General features: G+C 52.1%; 2 protein-coding genes across 5 annotated transcripts in view; one reads left to right on the top strand and one right to left on the bottom strand.

Annotated features, from left to right (window-relative positions):
• TRAP1 (TNF receptor associated protein 1) overlaps positions 1-18947 on the bottom strand; it is a 197228-nt gene that overhangs the window by 133990 nt on the left and 44291 nt on the right. The window contains exons 13-18 of one of the 2 annotated variants that reach the window (XR_010751169.1): positions 18390-18575; positions 17837-17975; positions 16927-17012; positions 16059-16204; positions 10760-10832; positions 10393-10550 (exon numbers count right to left, since the gene is read on the bottom strand). Coding sequence is in view for 1 of the 2 variants with exons in the window: in XM_066382716.1 (XP_066238813.1) it covers positions 10449-10550; positions 10760-10832; positions 16059-16204; positions 16927-17012; positions 17837-17975; positions 18390-18575 (732 nt within the window). In the remaining variant the exon portion in view is untranslated. Of the gene's footprint in view, positions 1-10347; positions 10551-10759; positions 10833-16058; positions 16205-16926; positions 17013-17836; positions 17976-18389; positions 18576-18947 lie in introns of those variants that run through there. The other variant, XM_066382716.1, reaches the window with a different exon arrangement.
• On the top strand, positions 6434-10308 carry DNASE1 (deoxyribonuclease 1). Of its 3 annotated transcripts, none has more exons than XM_066382728.1 (10): positions 6434-6511; positions 6664-6737; positions 7145-7289; positions 7605-7693; positions 7863-7946; positions 8290-8405; positions 8702-8814; positions 8893-9047; positions 9598-9694; positions 9937-10308. In XM_066382728.1, exons 1-10 carry the CDS (start codon positions 6449-6451, stop codon positions 9988-9990), a joined length of 990 nt encoding a protein of 329 aa, XP_066238825.1. In that variant the 5' UTR covers positions 6434-6448; the 3' UTR covers positions 9991-10308. The 3 variants fall into 3 exon arrangements, with proteins under 3 accessions (XP_066238825.1, XP_066238824.1, XP_066238826.1); XM_066382727.1 differs by having other exon boundaries at positions 7073-7289; XM_066382729.1 differs by lacking the exon at positions 6434-6511 and having other exon boundaries at positions 6550-6737.

The raw sequence follows: 18947 nt of genomic DNA, 5'->3' as shown, positions 1-18947 counted from the left end.
GGACCTTTTCACATCCTTAATACCTCCAGGGTGTAATCAGTGCTTAGCTGTCACAGAACTTGTTCATGGGTTGTCATTTATGGACTGTTAATAATGAAATCTTTTTTTTTTTTTTTTTGAGAGAGAGAGAGAAACAGGAAGGGAGCGAGAGGGTGAGAGAGAGTGAGAAGCATTAACTCATAGCTGCTTTCACTTTAGTTGTACATTGAGATTCTCCTATGTGCCTTGACCAGGGCTGTGCCAGTGGCCCCTTGCTCAAGCCAGCAACCTTGGGCTTTTCATGCCAGTGACCTTTGGGCTTAAACTGGCTAGCTTTGGGATTGTGTGGACGATGCCCTGCTCAAGCCGCAACCCTGTGTTGACGAGCCTGTGCTCAGAGCCAGCAACCTTGAAGTTTCAAACCAGTGAACTCAGCCTTCTGGGTCAATGCTTTATCCACTGTGCCACCACAGGCCAGGCAATAATGAAATCTTCACGATAACTCAGTGAAGATAGATATCTCCATTTTGCTGATAAAGAAACCAAAGCTCATCGTGTTGGCTGAATAAATACAATGCTTACTTTAAAAAAACAACAATAGTAAACTAAAATTCAGTAGATGGATTTAACAGCAGTTAGGAGGCAGCTGAAGAGGGGATTAGTGAACTGGAAGATAGATCAGTACTAAGTATTACTGCAAACACCAGTGTAACCAGCTGGTGCTATCGCATGAGCTTCCTTGTCCTGGCCCCTCAGGGCCCTGCTCGCCCCTTCTATAGAACCTAAGCCTTGGGTGGAGAGGAGGTGCCAGTGAGAAGGTTTTTTGTGCTTGGCAGAGACTGAGAGATTGAAAATTTCTAGAACATTTTTCATTGCTACCTTGTTGAAAATATTACCAGCACATTGGGAGTCTAGTCAGTAGAGTTCAGCAACTAATGAAATGTTTAAGGGCCTTGGGTTTATTATTGAATCACGAATGTGCTTATACTCATGCGCTAAAGGTGTGCTGACCTCTCCAACTTACACCTTAGAAAACGTCTTTGCGGCCCTGGCCGGTTGGCTCAGCGGTGGAGCGTCGGCCTGGTGTGCGGGGGACCCGGGTTCGATTCCTGGCCAGGGCACATAGGAGAGGCGCCCATTTGCTTCTCCACCCCCCTCCTTCCTCTCTGTCTTTCTCTTCCCCTCCCGCAGCCAAGGCTCCATTGGAGCAAAGATGGCCCGGGCGCTGGGGATGGCTCCTTGGCCTCTGCCCCAGGCGCTAGAGTGGCTCTGGTCGTGGCAGAGCAATGCCCCGGAGGGGCAGAGCATCGCCCCCTGGTGGGCAGAGCGTCGCCCCTGGTGGGTGTGCCAGGTGGATCCCAGTCGGGCGCATGCAGGAGTCTGTCTGACTGTTTCTCCCCGTTTCCAGCTTCAGAAAAATACAAAAAAAAAAAAAAAAAAAGAGAGAGAGAAAATAAGTGATCATGAAAAATGACCTTGGGAGCATGTGGATGGGGAGAGAACCACCTCCCTGAAGAAGTGACCTTTGAGCTGAAATGGGGGAATAACAAGGTGGCACTGGCCATCCAGGCAGAGTGGGGGCCCTGAGCTAGAGTCACTCAGGTCTTGGTAGGCACCAGGTTTTATCTTAAGGATAATGAAACACCGATGACAGATTGTAAGCAGGGGAATAACATGATCGGATTACATGCTCACAAGATGTGCTGGGTGACCACTGGCAGGCTTTGCATGCAGTCAGGGAAGGACAGCTGTGGCGGCTGCAGAACCTGGAGGAGTGCAGACGCGGGATGCACCTGGGGCAGGGCTGAGGGAAAGTGTGACCCGACAGGTACCGGGCATCTGAGCATCCGACTGGAGGCTAGGCCACAGCGGGGTGCAACCGGGGCCTCGAAGTCCATTGGAGTTCAGTGGAGATGTCCCAGCTGCAGCTATGGGATCCCAGCTCAGGGATGAGGCCCCGCCTCAGAGGAGAGTCAGGAATATAATATCCTCAGTAGGTGGGAAACCACTGACCCTCAGGACTTGACAGCTGACCATTGTCTATCAACACAATTTCTGACCATTTGAAACCCTTCTTCTTACTCTCCACATCCATTGTGCCACAATTCCTGACCCCAAGTTGCAGCTCTGCCCGCCTCACCATCCCTATTGCTCTGAGCGCCTGTCCCTCACCCAAGCCACCCTGCTTGCTTTCCCTCCTCCCAAGCCCGGCCCTGCTCCTCAGTGACCAAAGGCTCTTTCTGACATGCAAAACTGGCCATTTAAACATTTTGAGTGATTTCATTCTCTAGAGTCGGGTGAATTGTGTCCCTCCCCACACTCTTTTTTTTTTTCATTTTTCTGAAGCTGGAAACAGGGAGAGACAGTCAGACAGACTCCCGCATGCGCCCGACTGGGATCCACCCGGCACGCCCACCATGGGGCGGCGCTCTGCCCACCAGGGGGCGATGCTCTGCCCATCCTGGGCGTCGCCATATTGTGACCAGAGCCACTCTAGCGCCTGGGGCAGAGGCCAAGGAGCCATCCCCAGCGCCTGGGCCATCTTTGCTCCAATGGAGCCTTGGCTGCGGGAGGGGAAGAGAGAGACAGAGAGGAAAGCGCGGCGGAGGGGTGGAGAAGCAAATGGGCGCTTCTCCTGTGTGCCCTGGCCAGGAATCGAACCCGGGTCCTCCGCACGCTAGGCCGACGCTCTACCGCTGAGCCAACCGGCCAGGGCCACACTCTTTTTTTTTACAGAGACAGAGAGTCAGAGAGAGGGATAGGTAGGGACAGACAGACAGGAGGACCCAGGTTCGAGACTCCGAGGTCGCCAGCTTGAGCGCAGGCTCATCTGGTTTGAGCAAAAGCTCACCAGCTTGGACCCAAGGTCGCTGGCTTGAGCAAGGGGTTATTCGGCCTGCTGAAGGCCTGTGGTCAAGGCACATATGAGAAAGCAATCAATGAACAACTAAGGTGTCACAACAAAAAACTGATGATTGATGCTTCTCATCTCTCTGCGTTCCTGTCTGTCTGTCCCTATCTATCCCTTTCTCTGTCTCTGTAAAAAAAGAAAAAAAAAAGGAAAAAAAAGGCATCCCAGGGTGCCAGAACTCATGGTGGGACGGAGGCTGCTTCAGCACACCTTGGGGAACCAGAGCTCTGTGCCCTCCCTTCTCCTTCTGCATCTGTGGCTGTTCCCCTCCCCCGGGCCACACACACTGGTGTGCAGCGGGTCACCCACAGCTCATCGGGACAGGTCAGAAGTTCTTGCGGCACTCATTATTGCTGAAAGCCCGACAGCCTGCACATGTCAGGGTTCCTTTGAAGCCATTTGTTCCCAGCCTCGGTGCTTAGAGGATTTTTTCCTTTATTCTTCAATTTCAGCCACATCAGAGCCCAGGACTGGTTCCAACTTCATTGTGCTCTGACGCTCCCCCAACCTGTACCTGGGCCACATTGAACCAAAGAGGGGGGCAGACTCTCAGGGTTCATGTACAAATAGCTCACCCTGACCAGAGAGAGTGGCCTGCTGTCAGTGCCCATGTTCCTGCTGATGTGACTTTGGAAAATGCCAGAAGCACCGGGCCTCTTTTCCTTCCCTGGCATCCCTTCTGCGTCTTCAGAGAGGACCTGGTACAGGAGGAGGCTCCCCGGCTCCCGCCATTGCTCTTGGGCTTGGCCCTGTCTCTGGCTGAGACTGAGAGGATGGGGGAGGAATGGCTGTGTGCAGATGCCAAGCTGAGGCATCATGTCTTCTCTACCCCTCTGGAAATTTCTACCTCCCACCACGTTGATGAGCATGCCCTGGGTAGCTGCAGCCCCTTCAGCCTGGCCCCAGAGGAAGTCCAGGGAACGGAGCCCTCCCAGCTCATCTGTAGACCTGTGAGCGAGAAATAATGCATATTGTTGTATACATTGAATTTTGGGGTTGCTGGTTACACAGCAACAGCTGACTGGAAGGAAGGAGGTCCATGAGGGAAAGGTAAGAGTAATGAAAAGACACCATTGGATAGGGTTACTGTTCTTAGGGATATTTTGAGATGTTAAATGCTTCTTTTGTGGAATAATGTTGTATCCATTGATCCTTAAGGTAAACCTAAGAGGAAAGCAGTGATGGTTTTATGCCCTTTTTATACATGTAGATACCGAGACTCAGAGTGGTTGAAGGTGCAGTGAATGAGCCTGTTCTGGGCCCAAATCCCTGACTCCTGGGCCAGGCTCTTCACCGGGCTGTGTTGCCTCTCATGTGGGCCCAACCCTGAGGGCAGCCAACATGGCAACAGAGCTTGGCATTTTGTCCCAGTGGGACCAAGGTCAGGACCTTTCTTCTGGCACGTTGGAGAGAGGGCAGGGACTGTGGCTGGGAGTTCCCCAGAACAGAAGGGACAGCATTTGGTTCAGGGGCGGGCAGGGGTGCTGACAGACAGGTGGCTGTGCCCCATGTGCTGAGACCCAGAGGGGCCGGGCACCTACAGTGTGAGCCATGGCTATGCTATCTGCGGCCAGTGTTCTGTGTTCAACCAAACGCTGAACCAGGGGCCTCCCTCCAGGTTTGCTCACATAGTCCCCTCAAAAGGTCTGGCTCGTGTGTCCAGGAGAGAAGGTCGTGGAAGAAAGGGACCTAGGTCAATGGTCTTGCTTGGTGGTTGGGATCTGGACTTTGACATGCTTAAGGCTCTCTCAGCCTCAGGGACTGACAACGGGAGACCCAATAATCAAACCTTTGCAAACGTCTACATCGGGGCTCCCAGAAGCTAGAGTACCAAGCCACCTGATTCTATTTTACAGTCACTCGATCAAGAGACACGTGAGCTGATTAGCATTCGTGCTGAGAGCCAGAGCCATCCGTCAGCGTGTTTTCATTACTTTCGGGGGTTCTGGTCTTGTGACGTGGATTTGCCTAATAACCTGTTTGAAATCCCCTCTGTGTTCCTCTGCTTCATGACCACCTGGCCTGGTTGTGGCACTTTTGTGACTTAGACCTTGGTCCCAACTGCCTGCTGCCCTCAAGCCACCCTTGTTCCCGGCCTTCTAACCCCCACAAAGACCTGCACTCACCTTCACACAATGATCCTTCCATCCTAGGAGGGACCCAGCCCTCCCCACGCGGGGCAGAGTCCCCTTGGATGGGTGGCGGGCTGCATAATGGCGCCCCCAAAGTTATCCGTGTCCTAATACCTGGAATCGTGAACCTGAAGCCTGGAATCTGAAACGAACATGGCAAAGAAGGACTCTGCGGACGTGATAAAGGATCTTGAGATGCAGAGATGGTCCTGGATTATCTGGGAGGACCTTAAATCCAGTCAGTCCCTATGAAAGGGGGCAGGTGGAGAACTGATACACAGAAGGCAGTGTGAAGATGGAGGCAGAAATGAGAGTGATATGGCTACAAGCCAAGTACACCAGGAGCCCCTGGAAGCGGAAGAGGCAGGAAGGACCCTCCCCCAGAGCCTCCGGGGAGAGCGCAACCCTGCGACAACCAGACTGCAGCTCAGTGAAGTGGAGCTTGGACTCTACCCTCTAAAACAGAGAATAAACTCCTACTGTTTTAAGCCACCAAGTTTGAAGTGACTTACTACAGCAGTCACAAGAAAAGAATACAAGTGGGAAAGTCAAGGATCCAAAAAAGAAATGACTGGACCCAAGGCCTGTCGGGAACCCTGAGTTGCTGCCTGACAGTGGCCTGTGACTCGGGTCACCTGCACCTGGAGCGCACAGGAGCTCTTCCCGCTTCAAGAAGACTCTCCACGGCCTTGCTGCCAACCGAGGTGGCCCTGCAGTCCCCACCCCTTCCTGGCACCAGATCCTGCAGCTCCCAGGGCTGCACAGCACATAAGAGTTTCGTCTTCCAGCCAGGCCTGCAGCCCTCACAGCTGGTGGATCAAGAAGAGGGGCTGGGCCTGACTGGTGGTGGCGCAGTGCATAGAGCGGTGACCTGGGGGGACACTGAGGTCCCAAGTTCAAAACCTTGAAGTCACTGGCTTGATCGCAGGCTCACCAGCTTGAGCCCAAAAGGTCATTGGCTTGAAGCCCAAGGTCGCTGGCTTGAATAAGGGGTCACTGGCTCAGCTGGAGACCCCCAGTTAAGGCATGTATGAGAAGCAATCAATGAACAACTAAAAGTGCCGCAGCTACAAGTTGATGTTCCTCATCTTCCTCCATTCCTGTCTCTCTCACTAAAACAAACAGACAAACAAACAAACAACCTCCTGGACCACAGAGCAGCCACCATGGGCTCCATCTGTAACGAGCAATGTGAGAAGTCTGGCCTTGACCCCTGGTCCCAAGGTCATTATCTCAAGTCCTGCAAACCGAAGTGCAGCCAGGACCCCGCCCTCCAGAGCACACCCGCTCCCCACCCTTGGGAGAGCAGCATGTGTGACGGCCACGAGCCTCTGGCTCACTTATTAGACTTTTTAAAACTAAGTGCAAATACCGTCAGGTGTTCTTTTTTACAGCACGAAGACCCTGTGACTGTTAAAACAAACACATGCCAACCACTCACCTGTGTGGGAAAGCCACACAGGCAGCACCACTGTTCTGTGTCCTTCAGGTAATGCCCCTGGAAAGGTCCCAGCCGCCTAAACCTTTAAAACCCCAGGCATTCCCTGTGTGGGGACTCAGAGCTGTAGCAGCTCTGCACGGGCCTCTCAGCTGTGTTTCTTAATAGACTTACCTTTGTAAATTATTTTTCTTTTCTTAAAGCAACAAAAGGAAAAAGTATCAATTCCTGGCTCTTGGCAGAATTCTCATCATCTTTGGTGGAAGTCACATTTCAGGTGAGTGTGTCTAGTTAGTGTCCAAGAGCCGAGTGACGTGTGTGGCCAGTTGGAGGGTGGGCACCAAGTCCAGAGGCATAGAGGAGGACTTCTGGGTGGCTGTGGCCAAGCTGTGAGCCCTGGCCAGTCTAGGGAGCCAGGTCCCACCACTAGAGCACCTCCTCAGGCTGGCGACACTCCGGGGGCTTGTCTTCTGGGGGTGGAGGGGTGGGAAGAGCCTGAGGGCCTTTCCTTGGTGCTGATGCCTGGCTCTCTGGGAACGGGTGAGGGTTGCGGCTCACCCGGGCCGCTCAGCACTGCCCATGAAGACAGTTATCAGCCTTGGGCTCCACCAGCTCTGCACAGCTGGACTCAGAGAAGAAGGCCCAGTCTCTCACCAGACCCACATACGAATGTCCCTTCTCCAGAATGGATGCCAGGCTGATGGGAGTGTTGCTCACCCTTGCTGGTGTGCTACACGTGGCCCTGCCTCTGAGAATAGCAGCCTTCAACATCCAGACTTTTGGGGAGACCAAGATGTCCAATGCCACCCTCGTCAACTACATTGTGCAGGTAGGTCCGGTCCAGCTTATCCCCAAGGAACCCAGGGGTGGAAGGGTGCTCTAATAGGCCCTGGGGACACTGGGCCAGTGGTCAGTCCTAAAGGCAATCATAGACTCTCAGGTCTGTTTTGCCCCCAGTCAGTTGTGGGGACAGGGCCCCAGTCACTGCTGTGGCTGACCTCATCAGGTGGCAGGGCAAACAATGTGAAAGTACCCCGGGAAAGAGCAGCTTGGTCCCTGCAAGGACATGAAGCGGGTACGGCCCAGACGCCCCAGCTTCCACCCAGCCGGGCCCTGCTCAGCACCACTGTGGCCCTGTCCCTAGATCCTCAGTCGCTATGACATCGCCCTGGTCCAGGAGGTCAGAGACAGCCACCTGACAGCCGTGGGGAAGCTGCTGGACAGACTGAATCAGTGCGTGAAGGTGGCTGGGCCTGGGGAGGCAGTGGGAACAGTGCCCGTCCCTTCAGGGCTCAGTGCCATCGGCCAGGCCCCAGGGACACGGATGTGGGCAAGAGACTTGCTGTAGGCAGTAGGATGTCCCCTGTGGTCCCTGACTGGTACATTTGTTTCTTCAATCTAGGGATGACCCTAACACCTATCACTATATAGTCAGCGAGCCCCTGGGGCGCAGCACCTATAAGGAGCGCTACCTCTTCCTGTTCAGGTAAAGCCGGGTGCCGAGATGTGACCATCTCCTCTGAAGTCACTGATACAAGGGGGGGTGTGTGTGTCTAGAAAGCCCATGAGCCACTCCTCCAGGAGTGGGGGCAAGAATGGAGGCCCCAGGGCAGGCTAAGAGCTGGGCTACTCACCCTCCAGGTGCCTGCTATGCCCCGAGGCCTCACGACATGGTGAGGCGAGGCCATGGGTGGGCAGGAGCTCCAGCTGGAGGGTCTGTGTGACGTCCTAGCTTAGCTTGGGCCCCTGCCCGCAGCAACAGGTGGGTTTAGCGAGATGAGGCAGTGCCCCCAGCCCGAGTAAGCACCCTCTGTCCTGGCCTTCTGCAGACCTGACCAGGTGTCCGTGCTGGACAGCTACCAGTATGACGATGGCTGTGAGCCCTGTGGGAACGACACCTTCAGCCGAGAGCCAGCCATCGTTAAGTTCTCCTCCCCATTTACCCGTGAGTGCCGCTGCCAGAGGCCGCTGCCCCTTCCTGGGACACTGTGAAGACCCACATCACATAATGCCCCTGCCGTGCACCCCTCCGGGGAGCTGGCTGCTCTCTTCACCCCACTGCTCTGGTTTTGTGTTGAAGTTACTTAGGGAAACATACACCCCTACCCCACCCCCAGGACTGTCTCATGTGTCCCTCACCCCAGCCCTAAACATGTGACTGAGCCAGGCCGATACCCCTGCAGAGCAGAATGGAACCGCCCGACCCTGCCCCCTCGCTGAGCACGACTGCCTTCCCCACAGAGGTCAAGGAGTTTGCCATTGTGCCCCTCCACGCGGCCCCCCTGGACGCAGTGGCTGAGATCGACTATCTCTACGATGTCTACCTGGATGTCCGGCAGAAGTGGGACATCGAGGTGAGGCCCCACACATTGGATTGGGCTGCTAAGGACCCTGTTCTGTCCCTGGGCTAACTGGCTGGCGTCTCCTGGTAGGACATCATGTTGATGGGCGATTTCAATGCTGGCTGCAGCTATGTGACCCCTTCGCACTGGTCATCCATCCGCCTGCGCACGACCCCCATCTTCCAGTGGCTGATTCCTGACACTGCTGACACCACGGTCACGGCCACGCACTGTGCTTACGACAGGTGAGCAGTATGTCCCCAGTGGGTTCTGCAGACTCAGCGGGTGGACGGGGACACCTCCACAAGCAGCTGCGACCTCTATTGAGGCCCACCTTCAGACGCGGTTCCCAACACCTTTGAGGAGACTCAGCCTCCTGAGCTGCAGACCACTTAGAAGTGGAACAGCAGCAGTCTTTGTCAGGAAAAGCAAATGCAGGGGTGACCATGGTACTCGTCTCCTCTGAGCAGTCTCCAGGATGCAGGTCAGCCAGTGGTGCCCAGTTTGGGCACATCCAGACCTGGGTCTGGCCAGGTACAAAGCTGGTCCTGGCCTGGGGGCCTTCCCTGGGCAGTGACACCCAAGGGCCACATAGGCCAGACGGGAGCTGGCTCCTGCAGCTTCCTCAGTTGGACCTACGGCAGGTGAAGGCCAGGCGCCTGGGCTGGGTGAAGTGCTCAGGCCCTGCAGCTCAGCTTGTTGGGATGCGCTGGGGGGACACGGTGGGCTCCGAGGGTTAAGTGCACAGAGCTGGACAGTGGGCTGAAGGGGACCTTCCTGTGTCTGGTGCTGCAGGATCGTGGTCGCTGGCACTCTGCTCCAACATGCTGTTGTTCCTGACTCAGCCACTCCCTTTGACTTCCAAGCAGCATATGGACTGAGCAACCAGACTGTAGGTGACCATCTTGTACAGGCTGTCTCTACTGGGCGCCTGGGCGCGGGGGGAGTGAGACCCAGACTCGCAGCACTTGTAGAATTACTGCTCATTTCATTGACTTGAAAGAACCCTTGTCCACAGCCCTGGGAGCCTCCTCCCGGGCAGATGTGACAGCGTGCAGTGTCTGGGCTCGAGTCCTGGCCCTCATGAGCACCGCCACATGGGCATCCCCATGCTCACTGCCTGTTTCTCCACAGGCCCAAGCCATCAGTGACCACTACCCAGTGGAGGTGACGCTGAGGAGAGCCTGACAAGAGCAGGTCCGGGGCCCTGGCTGGAGACCTGCACCCTGAAGATGGTGGCTGATCCTGTCATGCTCAGGTTCTGGGGACGGAGTTCCCAATGCACAGGGCCAGCGGCCAGCGGCCCCTCTGTCCCTTCCCTACTGTCCCCCTGACCAGCACCACAGCTTGAGAAAGGGGACCAGAAGTGGGCTTTTCCTCACCGTACTTGCTTCCATCATAAGTATGGAGTTGTGTCACCAGAGTAACTTTCCCAACCAGTATGCACACAAAGTCTAACATTTAGATTAAGAAATTACCTTTTAATTTAATAAAGGTCAAAAGAGGGACGTTCTCATTGTTGTATCCAGTCATTCCTACCCCGCCTCCTCTTCCCATGGCAGAGACACACAGTTCCATTGTCACTCCCCTGGGGCCCCTCTGGCTGCTGTGCTGCACCCCTGGGCCACAGGGCCCAGCCTGCCCCATCAGTGTCGCTCCAGGGCCTTGACGAGCAGGTTGTTCAGGCGAGCCACCATGGGTCGGGGGTCATCCACGAGCCCTGCTGCGATCATGGCGTTCTCGTAGATCTGAAAGGCAGGGTGGTGACCTGGTTGCTGGGGCGGGGGCTGTCCTAATTCCGACTAAGGGGCAATTTAATGCAGAGAGAAGAGAGGGAGAGAGCTGTCCTTATAACAGCGTTTTAGGAGCCTGAGCTGTCCGGCTCAGGGGGAGGGGCAGGCTCACAGACTGGCCGCCCGCTGGCTGCAAGCTGTCCGCCAGTCTCCCGGGGACTCACCTGATCGACGAGCAGCTGGGCCAGGTCCGGCTCGCTCTCTCTCAGCTGACTGAGCTTCCTGATCAGAGTGTGCCTGCAGCAGGAGCCCCAGGAGCGAGTTCAGGGCTGTGCACCCCGCTCACGGGCACAGTCCCGAATAAAACACAGGCACGTAAAAATTAGAAAGATGTAAATGATCACTGACAGATCACATGACTGATTATATTCCCAAAGAAACACTCAAGAGTTTTGATATTAGAAAATGCAGTAAGTTACCTAAACTAAACACTGAAGGCAAAGAAGAATTTAATATATATGTAAAAAAGCATATGTTGGTGCTTGGATAAACAGACCATAATTACAGGTGAAACCTCCCCTAAGTTAATCCATACATTTAATCTGATTCTTTTGTACTAAAAATTTAATTTTATACCTAAACAATCTAATATAAAATTCACAAATAGAAGTAAATATGGGAGAAAAGAGACAGGAGAAGCTGGAGGAGGAAGTCCCAGATGTTAAAACATATTATAACATTCCGGTAATTAAACAGTTTAGTTCTGGAAAATAAAAAGGCGATAATAGCTAAGTGCAAGGAAGTCAGCAGTGTATAGAGCCACACACACATACGGGAACTTCATTTGTACTTGATTAAAGATAGCACATCATAAGAGTGGAAAAGACAGAATACCTGGCCAGCCAACCAGAAAATAATAAAAATGGATTCTTTAGATCAGGGGTCTCAAACTCAACTCAGCATGTGGGCTGCAGAGCAAGATCACAGCCGTTCGGCGGGCCGCACTAGGTCTACAAAAGGCAACTGTTACGCAACACTTTTCTCACTGCAGTTGAAAACAAAAAAAAAATCAGTACAACAAGCACAATCGTACATGCAGTTTACTCAGTGTCACAAAACGACCAGAAACTGTAGTTCGCATCACAACTGCTGTTAACTAAGCTAATATCTAGCTAGGATGCTAGAGAAATGAAAAATACAAGTAGGCCCCTAGGCTTACTTAATTTTATCCAAAATATTTTGAACTTTGTGGATTAGTCTGCGGGCTGCACAAAATTGTTCGGCGGGCCGCATGTGGCCCGCGGGCCACGAGTTTGAGACCCCTGCTTTAGATCAAAGCAAATTCCAAAAGGATCAAATGTTAAGTATAAAATTTAGAAAACGGGGAAGAAATGTTTGTTTGTTTTGCCAGAGACAGAGACAGGCAGGAAGGGAGAGAGATGAGAAGCATCAACTTGTAATTGCGGCACCTTAGTTGTTCATTGGTTGTTTCTCATATGTGCCATGACCGGGGAGCTCCAGCTGAGCCAGAGACTCCTTGCTCCAGCCAGTGACCATGGGATCATGTCGATGACCCCATACTCATGCTGGTGAGGCTGTGCTCAAGCCGGAGGAACCTGCGCTCAAGTCAGCGACCTTGGGGTTTCAAACCTGGGTCCTCAGCATCCCAGGTTGATGCTATATCCACTGCGCAACTACTGGGCAGGCCAGGAAAGAAATTTTTATAAACTCAGAGGGAAAAGCCTTTCCAAGCAAAATACAAACCCAGAAGTCAAAAAGAAAATATAAATCTGACAACATAAAAATTGAAATTATTTTCTGCACAGGAAAACATAGGTAAATACATATATAGTGTTTGACCTTACTCATAAAAAATGTATATCAGCCTGACCAGGTGGTGGCACAGTGGATATAGCGTCGGACTGGGACGCAGAGGACCCAGGTTCGAAACCCCGAGGTCACCAACTTGAGCATGGGCTCATCTGGCTTGAGTGCACGCTCACTGCTTTGAGCGTGGGGTCGCTGGCTGGAGCAAGGGGTATTCGCTCTGTTGTAGCCCCCCAGTCAAGGCACATATGAGAAAGCAATCAGTGAACAACTAAGGAACCACAACAAAGAATTGATGCTTCTCATCTCTCTCTCTTTCTCTTCCTGTCTGTCTGTCCCTATCTGTCCTTCTCTCTGACTCTGTCTCTGTCAAAAAAAAAAAAAAGTACATCAAAATTCTAAGATAAATTTTCATTTATGAGAATGGCAAAAATTGATAAAACTGAAGGCACTGGAGAATCATAAATTTGTCTGACTACTATAGACAACTGGAGTCTACAAATACTAAACATGGACGGTGCTCTTGAGACAGCAATTTCCCTTCCTTCACAGCAATACTATTTATAATCAGAAACACCTCTGTCCCTCAGAAAGAGGGAAAGACAGGAAGAGAGAGAGAGGAGAAGCATCAATTCATAGTTGCGCACCTTAGTTGTCTACAGGGTCATGTGTATGATCCCACACTCAAGCCAGTGACCCAGCACTCAAGCCAGCAACTTAGGGTTTCGAACCTGGGTCCTCAGTGTCCCAGGCCAATGCTCTATCCACTGTGCCACCTCCTGGTCAGACCAGAAATATTTTTTAAAAAGCAAGGCGAAGACCTCTGTGCAGCAAGTGACTGCCTGTGTAACGTGGACGCCACAGCTGCATGTCTGCACAGGTACACCATATCTTTGGAGAGAGCCATGCAGAACCTACTGTGGCTTTATGGGGACAATGACAAGAGGGAAATTTTATTTTAAATTTTGATTCTCCCTGGGCTTGCCTGGTCAAGGCACATATGGGAGTTGATGCTTCCAGCTCCTCCCCCCTTCTCTCTCTCTGTCTCTCTCTCCTTGCTCTCTCTGTCTCTCTCTCTCCTCTCTAAAAAAATGAATAAATAAATTTTAAAAAAATAATTCTTTTTTTTAAAAAAAATTTTTTGATTCTTTTGAATTCTCAGGCATGTGAACGTATTACCAATGTTAAAGGTAAATAGCATTTAAAAAATAAAATTTTGCAATAGAAACAAGTACTTCCACACAATTCTTATGAAACTACCTTTGTGCCAGAACTGGTTACACCAAGTGGGTGTCCAGTTGGCACGAGCATCCCTCTGTCGGGGACTCAGCTAGAGCCACACTCCTTCCGGGGAGGAAGGCACACACATCACGCTAACTGGTCAGCTCACGGAAAGGGCTGACACGCTGCATGAGTAGTCACACGTCAACCTCACCTCTTTTACCCAGCAAGTCCATGTCAAATAATCAGGTTCAGAAAATGTAAAAGGCACTTCCCCTTGTTCCCCAGTAGTTTATAAAAAAGAAAATCTATGGTTACATATCAACATGGAAAAATACTTATGATAAAGTGATAATGTAAAAAATTAGACATCTATTATACATAACCCCCCCACACACACACACAAAATATGAGATAAAAGTCCTAAAGAAAATAAATCAAATTTGGCCGTGGCCAGTGGCTCCACGGATAGAGGATCAGCCTGGCTTATGGATGTCCTGGGTGCAATTCCTGGTCAGGGCACATAAGAGAAGTGACCATCTGCTACGCCTTCACTTTCTCTCCCTCTTCCTCTCCCACAGCCAGTGGCTCAATAGAGCACTGCCCTAGGTGCTGAGGATGGCTCGGTTGGTCCAAGGTGTCAGCCTCAGGTGCTAAAAATAGCTTGGTACCTAGCATTGGTTGCTGGGTGGATCCTGGGTTGAGGCACATAAGGGAGTCCATCTCACTATCTCCCTGCCTCTCACTTAAAAAAAAATGTGTACACACACACACACACACACACCAACTTTGTTACAGTGACTTGTGGGGGATAAGACTATGAATTTTGTTTAAATTTCTTTAGAATTTTTGGTGAACTGTTCATGTAATTTTATTTTAAAACTTATTGTTGCACACAAAATCAATTTCCAAAAAACCCCACAAAACCCTGGTTTCAGTTAGAAAATGAAATTTCAAAATATCCAATAGAATAACTATAAAAAATATAAAGAAATTCCACAGAAAATGTAAGCTACCCAAAGACATGAAATAAGACCTAGTAAATATATATCATATACATGGACGGAATGAGTTGATATCATAAAGATACTAACTCTTTTTTTTTTTTTTGCGACACCTTAGTTGTTCATTGATTGCGTTCTCATATGTGCCTTGACTGTGGGGCTACAGCAGACCGAGTAACCCCTTGCTCAAGCCAGTGACCTTGGGTCCAAGCTGGTGAGCTTTGCTCAAACCAGATGAGCCCGAGCTCAAGCCGGCGACCTTGGAGCCTCGAACCTGGGTCCTCTGCATCCCAATCCGACGCTCTATCCACTGCGCCACCGCCTGGTCAGGCAAGATACTAACTCTTGAAATTAATTTATATACAAGAGAGGACCTACATGTAGCCAAGACATTCTTGAAGGAAAATACGGGGAGTAATCACTGAATGCGAAGGCTTGGGGGAAAGTTCATTGGTTAAGACACAGCGGTACCGCTGCAGACAGACCAACAGAGAAGACGCATGCGCACAGACACCTGATACTCTGACGGAGAAGGCAACTTGGATCGCTGGGGAGGGGACAGAATAAATTCATGATTCTGGTGACAGGTTTCTTAAGATGCAAAAAGCACCTACCATTAATATAATTAAGTAAAGAACTTCTCATCAAAAGACGTCTTAATACAGTGAAAAGATAAAGTGGGAGAGATTTACAACTGATATAGTAGAGAACTACAAATCAATTAAAAAAAACCAACCTTAACAAAAATGGGGGGCGGGGGTAAGTAAATAAAAAGACCCCAACAGGAAAAAGAATAAAGCCTTGTAACATGTGTCATGAGAAGGCCAAGGTCTTAAGTAAAAGTCGGGACGTGTAAGCAGCTGGCCATGAGCTCACCCCACTACGCACACAGCAGCTTCACGCCCGGGAGCACAAGTCAGAGAGACTCACACTGCACATGTGTCAGACATGGACAGGAATGTACAGAAACCACCCGAAGGTCTGTCAGAAAGGCATATATAATTGTGTGGAGGTGGGTTCAAACTCTGCATGTTATTATTCAGCTATGAAAACAAGAGACGGCCACCCTCCACAGGGACAGAGCTCTCACATGCTGAGAGGGAAAGTAAGACTTCCCATCAACAGGCAAAACTGAGCTTGTTAAGAATGCACAGACAGACCATAAAGCAAAGCAGTGACTACCACAAAAATCAGGACTGTGGTTACCTGAGGGACAGAATTTTAATGGTGAGAAAACAGGGAGCACCTGAGTGCCAACAAAGTTCATTTTATTTCAACTTTACATGGGTAGCTTAAATTGAGTAGTTTAATTCCATGGGTACTGTATAAATATTCACCAAACTGTCCATAAGCTTTATGCATTTTCCCTGTGTATCATGAATACAAACACTCACAATTTTAAAGGAATATCTGCAGGTCTGACACGAACATGCTGTTCCCGGGCACTGAGGACCCCGGGCTCGCACCTTACCTGGGGTTGACCTCCAGCGTGGGCTGCAGGAGCTGCGCGCGCTCCTCCTGCGTCTTGGCCAGCTGCTGCATGCGCAGGAAGTGCCGGGCGGCCCCCATCTCTAGCACGGTGATCATGGCAGGGTGGGTGTCCAGTCGAAGAGTCACCTGTAAACAAGGCCGGGGCCCGGGGCTGAGGGGGACCCTGGGATGGGGGGACCCTGGGATGAGAGACCCCGAGTGAGGAAACATGGGCTGGCAGTCTTAACCAAGCGTCTACCCTACGTCAGCAGGCGGAACAGAGGTCTGCAGGGAGAGCCTCAGACCTCCCTCCAGGTCACCAGCAGAGAAGGGAGCCTGACTGCGGCCCTGCCCCGAGTTCCCGGAACAGCATCCTGTTGGGGGCTCCCTCTTCCATACCCAAAAGCACCAGCGCGTCGGCCTGGCGTGCAGGAGTCCTGGGTTCGATTCCTGGCCAGGGCACACAGGAGAAGTGCCCATTTGTTTCTCCACCCCTCCCCCTCTCCTTCCTCTCTGTCTCTTTTCCCCTCCCGCAGCCCAGGCTCCACTGGAGCAAAGTTGGCCCGGGCCCTGAGGATGGCTCTGTGGACTCTTCCCCAGGCGCTAGAATGGCTCGGGTCTCAACAGAACGATGCCCCAGAGGGGCACAGCATCACCCCCTGGTGGGCATGCCGGGTGGATCCCGGTCTGGTGCATGCGGGAGTCTGTCTGACTATCTCCCCATTTCCAGCTTCGGAAAAATGCAAAAAAAAAAAAAAAGCACCGCTTCTTTTTTTTCATAAGTGAGAAGAACTCCCAGCAGGCTGGAAACTCAGAGCCAGCAGGCTAGCCACGGGGGCTAGGTGGTGGCTGGTTTCCAGAGGCCTCACCTTCACGTTGGTGACACGGGACCCCAGCACATTTCTCATCCAGGCCATCAGGTCCTCCATCTCCTTCTCTGACAGGCGGTCATCAGCTTGAGGGGAGAAGTGCCTGAGCTCAGAGATCATCTTCACAACTCCTACCTCACTCCCACTGGGGGCCCGAAATGTTGACGCCCCGATGGCAAGTGTCCACTGTCCCACCCCCACCCAGCTCTGGCTCCTGGCACCAAGATGGAAGCCACCAGAGATGCCTTTTGTCTAAAATTCAGCAGATGAAACTGAGCCTCAGAAGGGCCTTTGTGATTACCCTGAGATCCATATCGTTTTTTTTGTGAGAGAGACAGAGAGACAGGAAGGGAGAGAGATGAGAAGCATCAACTCATAGTTGTGTCACTTTAGCAGTTCATTGATTGCTTCTCATACATGCCTTGACCCGGGGGCTCCAGCTGAGCCAGTGACCCCTTGCCAGTGACCTTGGGCTCAAGCCAGAGACCATGGGGTCATGTCAGTGATCCCACGCTCAAGCCGGCAACCCCGCACTCAAGCCAGTGACCTCAGGTTTTCAAACCTGGGTCCTCAGTGTCCCAGGTCAATGCTCTATCCACTGTACCACCACCAGTCAGGCAATTTTGTTACAGCTTTAAAAAGACACTTTTGGTTTCTCTTAGGAAGCCAAGTTGGAAGTGGCACTAGAGACCTGGCATCTACACTTCCTGTTAATCATTAAGGTGTTTCCAAAGAGCTGCTTATGTGTAGTTAGTGACCCTGGATAGAAACGAGAAAAGAAAATCCCTATAAACTGCTGCAGGACAGAAGAGGCCCTCAGCAAAGTGTCAGGCCCTGGGCCGTCCCAGGCTCACCTGCACCCCCAGGCCACCACCCACACCTGTGCCCAGAGAGAAGGAATAGAACCAACCTGGGGACCCATCCTCAAACTTCTCCTCCTTGTAGTGATCGACAACAATGTCTGTTTCCACAGAGATCAGTTTCTTCTTGTCAAACTCACGAAGGTGGAGCAAGGTCAGCTCATCAAACTGCTCATAGCAGAAGAGAACCTGAGAGGGGCCAAGGACCTCTGCATCAGGCTTGGGGAAGACTCGGCCTGGGACCGAGAGGGCCACGGGGGAGGCTGGGAGAGCCCGAGACGCTCTGGGCCTTCCTGGGCCTCTGCAGATAAGGCAGGTGCCAGCGGGTGGGAAGGGAGGCTCTGGCTATGTCTTAGTAGTAGAAACAGTGACTGTTTACAGAGCACTCCCTGTGTCACCTCCTACAGACACAGACTAGATGGCAGACTTCGGCCTGGGCCTCTGTGCCCTGCACGCTAAATCATACTGCTGGGCTTCCCCAGGTCCTGGGCACATTCAGCCATTTCCCATTAAGCACAGAGACACCCCCCTGCCACAAACCACCTGTCCTCTGACCTGCCCCAACAGCCTGTAGGGGCTGAGCCTGCTCTGTTGCTCACCCACCTCCATGTTCTTCTGCTTCATGGCCTCATAGTAGGGTGAGTGCTCAGCCAGGTGCCGGCTGGGGGCGCACAGGTAGTAGATGTTGCGGGTGCCGGCCTGCATGCGGCCGGCATAGTCTATGAGACTGGTCAGCTGCCCGGGGGGCAGTGCCGAGGATTCGTATCGCAATAGCTTCGCAATATCCTCCTGAAACAGACAGAGGGCAGGCCACTGCTCATTCCAGGTCCTCGCCTGGAAAGCCTCCAGAGCAGGCTTGGGAAGCCTACAGCTAAAGCGGGGAGAGCCTGCGACCTCACCCCCGGCTGGTGGGCCTACCATGTTCTGCAGCTCCCACAGAAGCCTGGCCTAGGGATGGCTTCCGAAGTGGCTCAACCCCTAGGGGCTATGGTGGACTCTAGTTGGAGCTGTTCAGGGATCACATTAAAAGTCAGGGAATCTCAGAGAGTACCTTCCACCCCAGGGGGGCCCAGGACCTCCTGGAGAAGGGATTTTGGGCAAGCTGTGTGCACTCTAGGAGTGGCCAGACCATCCCCGTGGCAGAAACTGCTCCTGGACCCA

This window comes from Saccopteryx leptura, chromosome 4 (assembly GCF_036850995.1).
Source record: "Saccopteryx leptura isolate mSacLep1 chromosome 4, mSacLep1_pri_phased_curated, whole genome shotgun sequence".
Lineage (NCBI taxonomy): Eukaryota > Metazoa > Chordata > Mammalia > Chiroptera > Emballonuridae > Saccopteryx > Saccopteryx leptura.
This window is presented reverse-complemented; position numbering and strand designations above follow the sequence as displayed.